The sequence below is a fragment of the Phyllobates terribilis genome, unplaced genomic scaffold (genome assembly GCF_046119375.1).
Source record: "Phyllobates terribilis strain yellow unplaced genomic scaffold, ASM4611937v1 Scaffold_8__6_contigs__length_399053987, whole genome shotgun sequence".
Classification (NCBI taxonomy): Eukaryota; Metazoa; Chordata; class Amphibia; order Anura; family Dendrobatidae; genus Phyllobates; species Phyllobates terribilis.
The window spans coordinates 151,382,799-151,400,292 of NW_027362768.1; the positions used below are offsets into that span (position 1 = coordinate 151,382,799).

At 40.5% G+C, this 17,494-nt stretch overlaps 1 protein-coding gene across 1 annotated transcript in view; it reads left to right on the top strand.

Annotated features, from left to right (window-relative positions):
- AGBL4 (AGBL carboxypeptidase 4) overlaps positions 1–17,494 on the top strand; it is a 2,899,935-nt gene that overhangs the window by 2,226,081 nt on the left and 656,360 nt on the right. Inside the window, exon 7 of the mRNA XM_073642636.1 lies at positions 7,018–7,107. Within this exon, the coding sequence (XP_073498737.1) occupies positions 7,018–7,107 (90 nt within the window). The remainder of the gene's footprint in view (positions 1–7,017; positions 7,108–17,494) is intronic.

Here is a 17,494-nt window from a genome sequence, read left to right on the forward strand (position 1 = left end):
CACACAGTGATGTCAGAATAGTGGGATATTGTTGGCGCTGATATCACAGTGTAGGCACAACAATACAGGACCACTACACACAGAGATGTCAGAGGGAAAACATAATTTACCTAATGGCATTACAATATGTGGTTTAAATACCAAAAGGATAGTCTATGCGCATGCACACAGGTCTTGGCTGAGCATGCATGTATTCTCAATGAGAAGAGGGGAGTTAGCAACTGCCAAACACCTGTGGCGGTGGCTTATATTGTCTGAGAACAAAAGGATCAGCATGCTGAAATTCAACTGCCTGATTTTCTCTTTCTGACATCAGGTGATGGGTGAGTGTCGAGAAGACCCCGCACATCTTAGATGGTTGGCCCACCTTATTGAAATTGGCAAGTTCAGCTGATATTAATGTAATGTGTATGGCCACCTTATGTATTGCTTAAAGGAAACATGTAATATCCCGAAATGCTATTAATCTGCAGATATGGGGTTAACCTGCAGGTTAACAGCATTCGAAAGACACCGCAATGAAAGCCCGGCTACTGGGAGGAACTGAACTTTATTCCTCCCTGCAGCCTCCAGCTTTCAGTCATAGAGGCACGGCTTCAGTCACCGCTCAGTACATAGTGCATGGTGGCTGTAACCATGGACCGTGCAACTTGTATCAGCTATCAGGTTCCCTTTAACACTTAAATTGAGATTTGATGAAACTCGATGGATTTCAATGACATTATAATAGGAAACTGCAAGTTAAGTTATTTTCTAATATACTCTTTATAGAAATAGGGCAGATACATTAATAGAGTATCTAATAATGTGTATCGTAGACCCGAGAACTCCATATTTATGGCACAGATGGTGGAATAAGGGATTATTGGTTCTTAGAACTTTTACATACATTATACCATAAAAAATTCACTTTAAAGAATATTAAAGGGGATTTTACTCCTGCATGCGACTTTATTTTACTGGCATACACATGGCCAACTGCAACTTTTACTAATGAATTCATTAATCTCTTCTGTGCTACCGTCAGAAATAATTAGCTATTTTCAGACAACAGAAATATATTAAATGTATGAACAGAAAAAAAAGTAATCAGTACTGTCTAATTAAATAAATACGTGGTAGAGAATGGAAGAAGGAAGCCAGGAAGCTGGCGCTGTAGATTTTGTTAAAGTGGCGTGATGAAATGCATGCCAAAAAATAATAAAAAAAATACTCTGATCTATTACATTATAATGGGGATAGCACTTTATGTACTTTGTATGATATTATATTGGCAGGTATTGTATTGAGGATATTTAGTGCAGTTCTCCAGTTCTGGCATATCAATGTAAGTTATTAGTGGTGCAATGCTCTTCTGGGAAATTAAATATGCAAATTGCCTCTTCAGAGAAAAAGAGGATTTGAACTCTATTGCGCCACCTATTGGAAGCAGCAATCCTGCAAGTCACAATCGACCCTTTAACAAGTCTTGCAATATGTCGCTCTTCGCAAGGAGAAATTTTACCCCTTAGATACCGGTCTGACGCCTCTCACCCAGCCAAACCAGAACTCACACTTTGCACTGATGAGGGGCAGTACCCCGAAACACAGTGTCTGCAAATTGAGCTTCTGGTTCTGGCTTATATCCTAAGTCATGTGACAAGGCTCGTTAACGAATCACTATTGACTTTTAGGATTGCTACTTCCTGTAGGTGGCATTAGAGTTCTGGTCCTCTTCCTTTCTGAAGAGACAATTTGCATATAAAGGAGATAAAATTTATACCATTATTGTAGAAAAGCAATTTTCTATTTTTTAGAATTCCATTGGACAATGTTTTATTCTAATAAGCCACACGTGCATCAGGCCGGGCACTGCACTTACAGTTCTCCAGCCTCCCACCCTCTTTCTCTGGCCTCTGATCATTGACTGACAGGTCACTCTTGTCTACGTTCTGCCTTCCCTACCTGAGATTTCATGCAAATGCTGTAATTCCTTGGGGCGGCGCATGCACAGTAAGTTCCTGATGATGTTTCGACAGCCGGTTTACCCATCTGCCTCAGGGAATGACTGTGGGTACACAAGACCTCAGGCAGGGGAGGTAGGTCACACAGACAAGAGTGACCTGTCAGTCAATGATCTTAGCCCGTCATCAGGTTAAGAAAGAGAGGGAGAGGCAGGAGAGTTGTAAATGAAATGCCAGCCATGCTGCACTTGTGACCAGGCTTGGACTGGCCCATGGGAGAACAGGAGAATCCTTCGGTGGGCCACCACCCTCTTATATGAGCAATACTTGACACTATATATTAGAATCACTATGTATAGATAAAGGCGGCATCTTATTCATTTAACAATCTACCCAGTTCATTGTTATATTAATGTGTGATTGAGGATAATATCACATTTGCATGCGACTCGCCCCCTGGGCCGTGGGGTACTCGAGGCCGGGCCTTCTATACGATGCTGGGGGTAGTAGTGGCAACCCGGTCCCGTGGCTCAGGGTGGTCAAACCAATATTGTGTGGCAGTCTATTTGTCAGAGTTTTGAATGTCCGACTACGCCACCCGTGGATTGCGGTCAGGGATAACCGCCGCTGGTAGGCAGACCTCTGAGACTGGTGTTGTGGGTGCAGCAGAGTGAAGTATAACTCCCCACGGGAGGAGTACAGCCTCAGGGCAGTGTGCAGTGATGGTGGTGGTTGTGGTGCGGGGCGTCCCCGTACCGTTAGTGCTGACACGACGAGGAAGCACAAAGACAAGGTGTTGCAGTTCAGGTTCTTTTACTCACAGTTGTTATCCAAGTCACTTTTGCGCGAGTAGGACTGCTCAAGCCGTGCTGCGTCCACCAGGCGCGGGGCTCGGTCAACCCCCAGGCAATTCAGGAGCATGGCACAGAACTCCCTTCTATCCTTCCCCTGGCCGTGCCCCACCAGTGACCAAACTTCTGTCCAGCTGCCTCGGGCCTTCTCTGGGAGAACTTGCCGCCAGCTTCCCTGGCCCTATGTGGTGCCTTCCTAGTAGGTTTAACGAGGGGTCGCACCAATAGATGATCACGACCTCCGGTTCTTGGCTGAGGATTATTTGCCTCCACCAACTTGTGATCCGGTACCCTTTTCTTGCCTGACCCGTCACCCGTAATCTCCTGGGTCCTTAGGGTCCCTTCTACCTTCGTGTTCCTGAGCCTTTCTATTCTTTGGTTCCTTCTCTTTCTGTTCTGTTCCTTTCTCTTTCTGTTCTGTTCTTTTTTCCTCTCTCTCTCTCGCCCTGCCCGTGTCCCTGGGCCTGGCTCTGGAGCAGAACTCCAGCGGAGCCTCTGCTCCCCTTCTCCTCCACTCTCACTTTCTCCTCACAGACTGGACCGAACTCTAAGCTGGTGCCCACCTTTTATACCTCCTCCTCCGTGTCTGAGCCCAGGTGACCTGCATCCAATGAGCTCCTTCCTATGCCCAGAAACCAGCCCCTATCTGCTCCCACATCACTAGGTTCCCCCCTCCCCACTCCAGCCAGGGACACAGTCAGTCGTGCCTGCATACTAATGGGAGCACCGTAGAGCTGTCCCCCGGAAATGAGGAGTGTGTATGTGTACAGCTAACTGAGCCCTGGTCCATACTCCATCCTTACCCGGGAGTGGAATACCACACCTCTGGTTGAGGTGCAATACCCCTGTAGCGGCCGAACCCTTGGGGCGCTACACATGTAGTTGAAAAGTTGGGCCCTGGAGTTGGTTACTGGTGGGCCCTTGGCACCCCAGTCCGACACTGCTTGTGACTCATTAGCATAACATTTTTGCAAGTTATTTCTGAAAAAGGGAAATTCTTTTTTAACAACAGTGACTTTGCTTAGATGCCATTAGTTTTGGGTAGAAAAACCTGCTGCCATGTTCCCTTTAAAAAATACATTTAACACAAAAATAAGATTTAAACAATAGGGCATATTGTGATAACTTCCCTTAGTACGAGCTGCGTGTCTGTATTGTTCTTACACTCCAGTTGCCTCTTTACTGTCAGTTCTGTATCAAGTATTTCCTCTTTCAGCAAATATGCAAGAAATGAGCAAAACCGGGAAAGTAAAAAACCTAGCAGTGACTTGTTACCGCTGCTTGTGACTTCTAGAAGTAACACTCCTTGGATGTTTTCCAGAGTAATAAGTGAGCACAGTTTTTGGAACTGAAATTGCATTTTTTTTTGTATTGAACCCAAATGTCCTATCTCAAATGTACAAGCTGTAAATTTGCTTTTGAAGAATAGTGTTTGATTCCTGTTTACCAAATAGACGATGATTCATAACTTTTCACAAACGCTCTCACAATGTTTCATTACAAGCACATTTCCAAGTCAGAGGCTAAAATGTCCCCATGGCTGGAGGAAAAGGACTTAGCCGAAATACTATGTTAACTCCTTTCTGGCTTCTCCTGGAAACACTAGGACAAAATAAATGGAATTTTATAGAAATATGTATGAATTTCAGGAGCCTGTGTAGCCATGGATTGTCTAATTTATTCCAAACTGCGAGGACCCCCAAACCATGCCACCCCTTCATCCATTGTCTATGGGACTGCGGGGAGAAAATAATGTACTTGTCCAACTTTTTCAGTCTCGTAGAGAATGAATGGAGCGGAGGTCCATACACTGCAATCACTCCATTCTAACAGGGAATTTCAGTGCCCCAATATCAAGATCAGTGGAGGTCCCAACAGTTGGATCTTCACTAATCCACAAGGGCCCAGTTGACCCATACAATTAGTTGGTTTCAACAATTTTCTTTCTCAAAGTAATCTCATATCTCTTCTTCTATAACACATGACATTGGGGGAATTGTCAGACTCAAACTCAAGACCTGTATCATGGAAGGCAGCAAGGTTAACAGTGAGCCACAGGTTGCAATGTTATGCATCAGAGAATTTTCTCTATCTAAAGATATAAGTGGTATTTTTCTTTGCAGGAATATTGTACTGGTACATAGAGATGCAGATCTATGTATCAATACATCTCTACATACCTGTACATTAAGGTTAAAAATAAAGCAGAAATATAAAAGACTAAAATGATTAGCAACTGCATTTTTGTAATACACACATATTTGACATCCCTATAATCATGGCATCCCATACAAATTATTTATGGTGATAAATAATCGCATAAAAAATAGAATTTTTTTTTTTAATTTAAAAAATTTCAAAACAAAAATGATTATAAACGTAAAACTTACATATGCGTATGGCAAAATGATTCCTAAAAAATCTATGAAAAAGCAAAGAACTCATAGTGGTTTATGTAAAAATAAAAAAAGGCATGGCTGCTAGACTATGAACATGGGATCTTGTGACTGAATGCATCACAAAAATATCCATGTGTCTATACACGTGAAAGTGCATATGTAATATATGCTTGTGTACATGCAAAATCTACATATGCATGATGCATAATGTATTAGCATTTGCATATTTTTATTTAAGGGAATGGGACATGATGGAGAGAAATGGCCCATAAACACCTGCTGCATAGTGACCCTACCTTCTCAGCGTTGATCCCTGGTTTCACTCATTTTTGATATATGACACACATTTTAATCACAGGTCACAAAGGGCTGCTTTATACTGTTTTGTTACATATTGAGACATATACATGACTCCATTGGTCAGTGAGTGCACACCGGCTCATATCGGCCCCCACGCGATATGGATAGGTTACCATTGCAGCCAGGGGCTTGCTAATGCCCTGCATAGCTCCCACCTTAATGCTCCCTTTGAAGCTCAAACCAAAAATGTGTGTTCTTTTGTTTTTACTTAACCAGCTTTTATGACTATTTAGCATCAAAAGTCTCAATTCCTTTAAAAAGTCACAAAAAAGTGGCAAATTGAAAACTTCTTAAGAAACCTTAGTCCAGAGGAAGTGGGGTGGACTGGAGTAAGAAGCCCCCCCAAAAATGCGACATTTGATTAAAGTCAAATTTTATGAATCTATCTACAACATCTGGTTGCGCAAAGTTGTCAAGGAAAAATAAAATAAAAAATACTAAATAAATAAAAACAACTTGAAAAGTGGCGCAAAATAGATGCAGAAAAAAATCGCAAATACTGAAGCCACTAAAAAGGAGCAAATTACTTCAAACAGTGGAGAAACAGCAACGACGAAGAATAAATGTTCCTAATTCTAGAAGGATATCCTTTTTGTTAGAGGATTTATTATGGGCTGTCAGCGTGACACATCATTAACGACAGCTTTGTTTCTGATTGGACACAATATGTGGGAATACCTGATTGGTTTGTTAATTTGATGATGTCACAACAGAAGCCTTAAAAGTCCTTGCACTCTGTTTTTTAACTCAATCTAGCCTCAGTCCCCTGATGAAGCCAGTTATGGCGAAACATGTCGGGGAGGCTATGAGTGAATTTTACTCAGCTCTAGTGGTCTTGCAACTGACATTTATAATTGTCCTTAGAAAAGCTATCCTAGCTAGTGCACTGCAGCCATTAATCTAGGTAGGAGATATATTAGCTTTAGGAGAGTGATATCCCTTAGAGGAGTCCCAAAGAAATGCTACACAGCAATACCACCTGAGTTATTTTAACTTTTATTTGTTAGACAATATTAATTAATTACAATAAAAGTCAAGTTTTAATCACATTATCCCTTAAGTTGGGTCCATTTACTCTTTGGGTAATTTGTTAGTTTAATTCTAGAAGGCACCTTAAAAGTTATCAGTATAAATAAGATCTAACTCATCAGATGAGGATTCGGGATCCTTCATGTTTAGATTTTAGGCGGTGACTCATTAGAAGCGGACAGTGTAAATGAAAAATTTCATTTTTAGTGACGTGATATTAATCTATTTTTTGGGGAAAATGTGAGTCATCTAAGCGAGGGTTAACTTGTCATATTCTGTTCCCACTAACTCTAGAGGAGAGGGTGCAGGCGATTTGTTTAATAATGGATTCAAAGAAATTCATAATTTATGGCGTATTTTAATAAAAGGGGACATATTAATATTAATGCTCCAATCTGCAGCTCTGAATTGATGAGGTCTGTCTCTTTCTTCTAGTGAACCTGGTGTCTGAAGCTGAGCAGAGGGTCGTGTTTATCACTGCTCGAGTACACCCGGGGGAAACGCCATCTTCCTTTGTATGTCAGGGTGAGTGACTGTCAGTTTCATACTTACTTCAGGTAATAAAGACAGGAGGTTTTCCTGGCAAGAGACTTTTTTTTCATTACTACAGACAGGAATAACTTTAAGATAGGAGAAGTCACTGAAAGGGTTTGATCTTCTCCAAAAGAGTCAAACCCAAAACAGTAAACATTACAAAAAAGTTTTTTTTTTGTAAAATCCCCTCTTTTTAATACAATATTGTTTTCAGTTTAAAATATCTGTTCCAATGAATTTCTTAATAAAACTTTATCTCAGTCGGGGCTTCATTTTTCTAATATGTCAGATAGTCAGACATTACATTTTTTTGCCACCAGATTGAGAATATGAGCTTACTGTATGAACTGTATGCAGTAAACTCTTGAGCTCCCTCTTTTGGTGGCTGCAGGAAGTCAGAATTTTATGTTTTTTTTAATAGATCCATGCAGAAATCTCAAGTTTTACAAAACAGAGCTCCAATCACTATGAAAGTATATTAAGAAATTAATTGGCTTAAAAAGTTATCCTATTAAGTAAAATGAAAACAAAACTACTAATAGTGTTGAAGGATGGAAATTGATTTAATGTGAACCTTGGTACAGTGCAGGAGGTAGCGAGCAGATTTATGTGTAGATGTGTTGGAGAAGCTTTAGTATAACTTGTATTTTAATCTCTGGTCATGCCATGCTTAGGAGTCCTGTGGGCGGTCCTAAATAGTGTTTCACAGCCCTACCTCTATGACTGCGCATGTTCAGAAAGCTATCAGTCACAAAGTGGGGCTGCCCATTGGCGTTCTAAGTGTAGAAGGTTCAGAAATTAAATAGATACACTACAAATTATTGCTATGTCTCACCTGGTTGACATAGATCCTTAAAGTCCTTGATTTAGGTGAGCAGTTGTTGTGTAGCATTGACAGAAGACTTGGTGCAGCCCGGTGGTCCAGTTGGAATAATGGAGGCTGAAGATGGGAATTGGGGGAGTTGAGCAGTCCACTAGGAAGCCGACACAGCCCCCATGGACTGATGAGGCAGTGTTGAGGTAAGGGCTCAGCAGAATAGACAATCACTGTAGGAGAGTTTAGCGCAACTGGAAATCCAATGGAGAGATCATCAAAATAAAGCAATACAGCAGAGCCCAGCGAGGTAGCAGAGCCCAGCATAAAAGCAGAGTTGGGTTGGTCAGGAGATCCACAATTAGAATGCAGACTAGCCAAGCATCTTCTGTAGAGCTGGACTGATTAGGAGACTCACAATAAAAATGTAGCAGAGCCTAGAGTATGGAGCAGACCTGGGTTGGTCAGGAGGCTCTACTTGTAGTGGCCAGGGCTTGGTACCGCAGACGACCAGATCCGCAAGTAAGTACTTCTGTTTGGCAGCAGCCACCGATAACAGATTATCCAACACATCTAAACATAAATCTGCTCGCTACCTCCTGCACTGTACCAAGGTTCACATTAAGTGAGTAGTGGACAACCTCTTTAAAAACACAATAAGAGCAAATTCTTAAAAAACCCAACCTGTTGCATTCCAATTTTCCTATTACTAGACGCCAGGTAACCATCTGCCAGTGATGATATAAGGCTGTCAAAAAACAAATCTCATATCTGTGGATAAAATCAATACTCCGTATCAATTACTAAAAATAATTTGATTATATGATTAATAAAGAAGAGATAACAGAAGTTTTTTTTTACAGTTTTGACTTTCACAACAAAATGTGGGTAATTAAGAGGATTGGCAAAAATCATTATCACAAGCCAATCAGAAATTCGAAGAGTAGAAGGATAGGTGACAAATATGTACGTTAATCACTGGGGGTCTTAATGCTGGGACTCCAACAATGACTAGAATGGGGGTCATGTTCTATAAGACTAGTAGAGTCAAAGAAAGAAAAGTTACAGTGTCGTCCAGACTCTGCATTGGAGGGAGCCGAGCCAAATCGAGGTAAATTGGGTATTTTATTAGACTGTGCGTTTCAGAGACGGTCTGTGCCCTTCAACAGGTACCCAATGAAGGGGACCGACCCTCCCCAAAACACGTAATCCAATAAAACATCCAATTTATCTCGGTTTGGATCGGCTCGCTCCATAGCAGAGCCTGGACGACAACACAACTCTTCTTTCTTTGGCTCTATGGTTTGGTTCCTTGCTCAGGCATTTGCAACCAGCGGTCAGTGCAGCAGCAATCTGGTGGACAAATCCTTCCTCTTCCCAGTGTTGTGCCTACCCAACACAACTCCCTCAGGTGAGAAGCACATATATCTTGAGGTTTAGGCCACGTTTACACGTTCAGTATTTGGTCAGTATTTTACATCAGTATTTTGATGGGAGATACATGACCATCACTCCATTTAAATTCCTCTGGAACTTGGGCTCTGGACCCCTGATGTTGTGATTGTGGAGGTCCCAGGAATCCCACATTTACCACCTAAGCTGTGGATATGGAATAAAAAATGTCTTTTGTTGTGAATTAATCCCCTCAATATTGTATTTATGTGTCGGATCAATAATTTTTCATCTAATTAGTACTTAGATTAAACTCTTGTTACTTTGGTATCTGTAAATATAACTTCAGGAAAGTCCTCAGGATTCTTCTTTCCTTCTTTGTACATATCGTAATAGTTGCAATGAATCAATGTACCATATGTGTTACCCAGTAATACACATCTACAATTTGCTGTCCTTTACCTCTTATATCAATAAGAAAAAAAAACAAACAGTTGCACCATTTCCCCTCTATTTGACACAATGAGTGCACCCTACAGACCCCATTATAAGTCAGTGTTGTCCATTAAATATTGCTGGTGTTTATCTGGTACTGCATGCAAACTATGACTGAGAAGTGAACAGAGCCTTGAGCCTGCTCTCCGCAGCATACTTTGCATCCCTGTCCTTGGTGCTGAAAATGATTCTTTGACTACTCCAAAAGTTTGAGTAGTTTTTGCAATTACCAGGGTTTACAATGTGACCAATTTGTCTCTGTAGTTTCCATTAATGCTGTTCTTAATGCAACATTTCAGCTTCTCATTGACCGTGACAAATCTAAAAGTTTTCGGATAGGCACCTCGAAATGTTGTTACTGTTCCTATTAGTATTATTTACTTATTGCTCAATTAAAGGGGTTGTCCAGGACCATATTATTTTTTTTTAACTGTAGGCCTAAGAACTAACAGGCAAGTAATTGCTAACTATCTGCGTGTTCTGCCCGGCACAGATCTCTGACCGCTCCTCCTGACGGTTCTGCAACTTCCGCTGACGTCATGTTGATAGAGCAGATGCTTCTCTTCTGCTCTGCTCTGTTGACAGGGCATGACTGCCGATGTCAGGCTGATTGACAGCCGACTCCCTGCTGCCTATCTGCGGGGAGCCAGCTATGAATTAGCATGACATCAACAGTGATGACCCATCGACAGATCAGTAGATCTTCTCTATTGACGTGGAGCATCTGAATTGATAGCAGAAGAGGTTGCTGGATAGTTAGCAACTACCTTAGTAAAAAAAATTATTTAGTCCTGGATAACCCCTTAATGTGAGATATAGATATTTAGGGAACAGCCCCATTTTATCAGGATGTTTAGAAGATGCTGTAATATTTGCAAATGTACCTTAAAGAGCAAGAAATAAAGTGCAATTCACATGCTGCATATGACTGCCCCCAAAATGTGTCAGATCGTTGCTAAACTGACCAAGCTAAGCCCCTTCTCCCATGTGGTCTCCCAAGATAATTCTGGCAAAATTGGGACTGTTGACAAATATCAGGGATTGTTAATTATTTTTACCATCACAGATTACAGCTGTATTATTGGGGGAGAGACATGTGCGGTCACTCCTTTATTAACCCCTTCACGACATCTGCCGTACATGTACGGCGCAAGTCAGAAGCGGATGTGCTCACCCCATAAGTGGCAGGTGATGGCTGTATATTACAGCCAGGACCTGCCACTAACAATCGTAGGTGGAGTGGTGCCCCACCAGCGATTTTTAACCTATTAAATGCTGCTTTTGATCTCTGACAGCAGCATTTCTTATGTGCCGTCATGCATGCGCATCATTCTCTCTGCCCATTGGTGCGCCTGTGATGTGATCGCAGGTTGCCAATGGGTTGTCATGATAGCTGGGGGTCAGCTGATGATCCCCGTATCTGTCATTATGGAGCTCCTTTGAAATCCAGCCTGTGCCCGGGCTTCGAAGGAGACCATTAATTTTGCTATATGCAGCGATGCTGTGGTACTGCTGTATATAGCACAAGCGATCAGATTCTCGCATCTTCAGGTTCCCTAAGGGGACTAACGAGAGCAGTGAAAAGTGAAAAAAAAATTCAAAAAAATATGAAAAAGAGCCCCCAAAAACCAAAAAGTTCAAATCACCTCTCCTTTTCCCGCCTTGAAAATAAAGATATATATATATATATAAAATTAAAAAAAACACTTATGTGGTACCGCTGAGTTAAGAAAAGTCAGATCTATCAAAATAAAAAAAACAATTAACTCGATCGGTAAACACCGTAAACCAAAAAAATTCAAGAACGACAAAATTCCATTTTTTTGATCACTGCAATTCCACAAAAAAGGCTGTAACAAGCGATCAATAAGTCACATCTATCCCAACATGGTAAAAATAAAAACAGCTCCATCGGCAGAAAAATGAAAAATATTATGGGTCTCGGAAAATGGCGACACAAGCCCCAAAAAGTTTTTGTTTTGCAAACTTCTGTTTTTTTCACCACAAAAATAATAAAAAAAACTGGACATGTTGGGTATTACCCTAACTGTATTGATGAGGAGAATCACATTGCAAGATCATGTTTACCACAAAATGTACACCGTAAAAATAATTCCCAAAAAAACAATGTCAGGATTGCGTTTTTTTTTACAATTTCGCAGCCCTTGGAATTTTTTTTCCCATTTTCCAGTACATTATGTGGTAAAATGAATGGTGACGTTCAAAAGTACAACTTTCCTGAAAAAAACAAGCCCTATATGTCTACGTGGACAGAACTGTACGTTAGATTCAAGGGTAAAATAAGCCATAAAATAAAGTTTTAGCATAATCTTTGCATAGTACGTCACTGTAAGTTCTGCAAAAATAGTATGTATAGCACCTGCATAGTATTAATTCATGTAACCATTATGTAACATTATCCCACTGGCATGCATGCGAATATTTCCTAAAAATAGATATTTTGTGGGAGTTGTTTGTCGCTTACTTTAGCTCAGTATATTTCTTTACAAAAGTATCAAATGAGAATTGCATCTTATTTAACAAAGGACCAACCAAATAAGCGTCGTCCTATTGATGCAGTACAGATTTCCAGGGTGACATTAATCAGTCGGCAAGAAAACCTGCAGATTGTTAGTGCCCATTTAGAGACCAACATAAGGGTCCTTTAAAGTTTTAATGATAGTAAAGGGGAAGTTCTGAGCCATTTAAATGTTTGTTGTCTGATAGGCTTTGTGGTGGGAAATTAATATAATATGTCATGTACAGTCTCCCAGATGGGCTCCAGCCCTTGAGTTCCTTGTGACCAGCTGTATCAATGATTGATGTTCTTACAAGATTTTACACATGGGAAAAATATATAAATAAAGTTGAATATTGGGAGATGTATAAAATGTTTGGTGTGACAATCATTGGGTATGAACGCAGGACCCATTATAACCGAGTAGGAGATACAGTTCATTCAACCTGAAAATCAGTAATATGCTCACTGTTTCCATTGTCCACATATTTAATTAGTTTAATCTTATTGAATGTTACCAATAATGAGAACTATATACAGTACAATCACTAATACGTTTACAAGGTGTCTAGTTCACTCAGAGCAGCAAAGCGCAATTTCTTTTCTGGGATGTGCGCAATCTGGCACACTTCGCATCTGCACTGATGTAATTCACCAACATGTCATACACTCCCCTAAAGTCATTTTCTTCAACATCAAAGAACACAAATATATCATCTCTTTAGAAATCATAGACCATGTAATGCCCTTACTAATCCCATATCCCACTGATATCATCTCCTGATGAATCACAGATCTCACTGATTTCATCTTCTGATGAATCACAGATATCACTGATGTCATCACCGGATGAATCACAGATCTCACTGATGTCATCTCTTGATGAATCACAGATCTCACTGATGTCGTCCCCAGATGAATCATAGATCTTACTGATTTCATCTTCTGATGAATCACAGATCTCACTGATGTCAACTCCTGATGAATCACAGATCTCACTGATGTCCTCTCCTGATGAATCACAGATCTCACTGATGTCCTCACCTGATGAATCACAGATCTCATTGATGTCATCTCCGGATGAATCACAGATCTCACTGATGTCATCTCCGGATGAATCACAGATCTCACTGATGTCATCTCTTGATGAATCACAGATCTTACTGATGTCATCGCCTGATGAATCACAGATATCACTGATTTCATATTCTGATGAATCACAGATCTCAGGTCTTACTGATGTAATCTCCTGATGAACCATAGATCTCACTGATGTAGTCTCTTGATGAATGACAGATCTCAATGATGGCATCTCCTGATGAATCATAGATATCACTGATTTTATCTTCTGATGATTCACAGATCTCACTGATGTCATCACCTGATGAAACACAGATCTCACTGATGTCATCTCCTGATGAATCACAGATCTCACTGATGTCACCTCCTGATGAATCACAGATCTCACTGATGTCCTCTGCTGATGAATCACAGATCTCACTGATTTCATCTTCTGATGAATCACAGCTCTCAGATCCAACTGATGTCATCTCCTGATGAATCACAGATCTCACTGATGTCATCTCCTGATGAATTACAGATCTCACTGATGTCATCTAATGAGTCACAAATCTCACTGATGTCATCAACCAATGAATCACAGATCTTACTGATGTCATCTCCTGATGAATCACAGATCTCACTGATGTCAACTCCTGATGAATCACAGATCTCACTGATGTCCTCTCCTGATGAATCACAGATCTCACTGATGTCCTCACCTGATGAATCACAGATCTCACTGATGTCCTCTCCTGATGATTCACAGATCTCACTGATGTCATCTCCGGATGAATCACAGATCTCACTGATGTCATCTCTTGATGAATCACAGATCTTACTGATGTCATCGCCTGATGAATCACAGATATCACTGATTTCATATTCTGATGAATCACAGATCTCAGGTCTTACTGATGTAATCTCCTGATGAACCATATATCTCACTGATGTAGTCTCTTGATGAATGACAGATCTCAATGATGGCATCTCCTGATGAATCATAGATATCACTGATTTTATCTTCTGATGATTCACAGATCTCACTGATGTCATCACCTGATGAAACACAGATCTCACTGATGTCATCTCCTGATGAATCACAGATCTCACTGATGTCACCTCCTGATGAATCACAGATCTCACTGATGTCCTCTGCTGATGAATCACAGATCTCACTGATTTCATCTTCTGATGAATCACAGCTCTCAGATCCAACTGATGTCATCTCCTGATGAATCACAGATCTCACTGATGTCATCTCCTGATGAATTACAGATCTCACTGATGTCATCTAATGAGTCACAAATCTCACTGATGTCATCAACCAATGAATCACAGATCTTACTGATGTCATCTCCTGATGAATCACAGATCTCACTGATGTCATCTCCTGATGAATTACAGATCTCACTGATGTCATATAATGAGTCACAGATCTCACTAATGTCATCTCCTGATGAATAACAGATTTCACTGATGTTATCTCCTGATGAATAACAGACCTCACTGATGTGATCTCCTGATGAATCACAGATATCACTAATGTCTTCTCCTGGTGAATCAAAGATCTCACTGATGTCATCTCTTGATGAATCATCTCCTGATGAATCACAGATCTCACTGATGTCATCTCCTGATGAATCATAGATCTCCATGATGTCATCTCCTGATGAATCATAGATCTCACTGATTTCATCTCCTGATGAATCACAGATCTCACTAATGTCATCTCCTGATGAATCACAGATCTCACTAATGTCCTCTACTGATGAATCACAGATCTCACTGATTTCAGCTTCTGATGAATCACAGCTCTCAGATCCGACTGATGTAATCTCCTGATGAATCACAGATCTCACTGATGTCATCTCCTGATGAATTACAGATCTCACTGATGTCATCTAATGAGTCACATTTCTCACTGATGTCATCACCCGATGAATCACAGATCTCACTGATGTCATCTCTTGATGTATCACAAATCTCATTGATGTCCTCTCGTGATGAATCACAGATCTCACTGATGTCATCTCCTGATGAATAACAGATCTCACTGATGTTATCTCCTGATGAATCACAGATCTCACTGATGTCTTCTCTTGATGAATCACAGATCTCACTAATGTTATCTCCAAATAAATCACAGATCTCAATGGTGTCATCTCCTGATGAATCACAAATCTCACTGATGTCATCTCCTGATGAATCATAAATCTCACTGATGTCATCTCCTGATGAATAACAATTCTCACTGATGTCATCTCCTGATGAATCACAAATCTCACTGATGTCATCTCCTGATGAATCATAGATCTCACTGATGTCATCTCCTGATGAATAACAGATCTCACTGATGTCCTCTCCTGATGAATCACAGATCTCACTGATGTCATCTCTTGATGAATCACAGTTCTCATTGATGTAATCTCCTAATGAATCACACATCTCACTGATGTCATCTTCTGATGAATCACAGACATCACTGATGTCATCACCGGATGAATCACAGATCTCACTGATGTCATCTCTTAATGAATCACAGATCTCACTGATGTCGTCCCCAGATGAATCATAGATCTTACAGATTTCATCTTCTGATGAATCACAGATCTCACTGATGTCAACTCCTGATGAATCACAGATCTCACTGATGTCCTCTCCTGATGAATCACAGATCTCACTGATGTCCTCACCTGATGAATCACAGATCTCATTGATGTCATCTCCGGATGAATCACAGATCTCACTGATGTCATCTCTTGATGAATCACAGATCTTACTGATGTCATCGAATGATGAATCACAGATATCACTGATTTCATATTCTGATGAATCACAGATCTCACGTCTCACTGATGTAATCTCCTGATGAACCATAGATCTCACTGATATAGTCTCTTGATGAATGACAGATCTCAATGATGTTATCTCCTGATAAATCATAGATATCACTGATTTTATCTTCTGATGAATCACAGATCTCACTGATGTCATCACCTGATGAAACACAGATCTCACTGATGTCATCTCCTGATGAATCACAGATCCCACTGATGTCATCTTCTGATGAATCACAGATCTCACTGATGTCATCACCTGATGAATCACAGATCTCACTGATGTCCTCTGCTGATGAATCACAGATCTCACTGATGTCATCTTCTGATGAATCACAGCTCTCAGATCCCACTGATGTCATCTCCTGATCAATCACAGATCTCACTGATGTCATGTCCTGATGAATTACAGATCTCACTGATGTCATCTAATGAGTCACAAATCTCACTGATGTCATCAACCAATGAATCACAGATCTTACTGATGTCATCTCCTGATGAATCACAGATCTCACTGATGTCCTCTGCTGATGAATCACAGATCTCACTGATTTCATCTTCTGATGAATCACAGCTCTCAGATCCCACTGATGTCATCTCCTGATGAATCACAGATCTCACTGATGTCATCTCCTGATGCATTACAGATCTCACTGATGTCATCTAATGAGTCACAGATCTCACTAATGTCATCTCCTGATGAATAACAGATTTCACTGATGTTATCTCCTGATGAATAACAGACCTCACTGATGTGATCTCCTGATGAATCACAGATCTCACTAATGTCTTCTCCTGATGAATCACAGACCTCACTGATGTCATCTCTTGATGAATTATCTCCTGATGAATCACAGATCTCACTGATGTCATCTCCTGATGAATCATAGATCTCCATGATGTCATCTCCTGATGAATCATAGATCTCACTGATTTCATCTCCTGATGAATCACAGATCTCACTAATGTCATCTCCTGATGAATCACAGATCTCACTAATGTCCTCTACTGATGAATCACAGATCTCACTGATTTCATCTTCTGATGAATCACAGCTCTCAGATCCCACTGATGTAATCTCCTGATGAATCATAGATCTCACTGATGTCATCTCCTGATGAATTACAGATCTCACTGATGTCATCTAATGATTCACAGTTCTCACTGATGTCATCACCCGATGAATCACAGATCTCACTGATGTCATCTCTTGATGTATCATAAATCTCATTGATGTCCTCTCCTGATGAATCACAGATC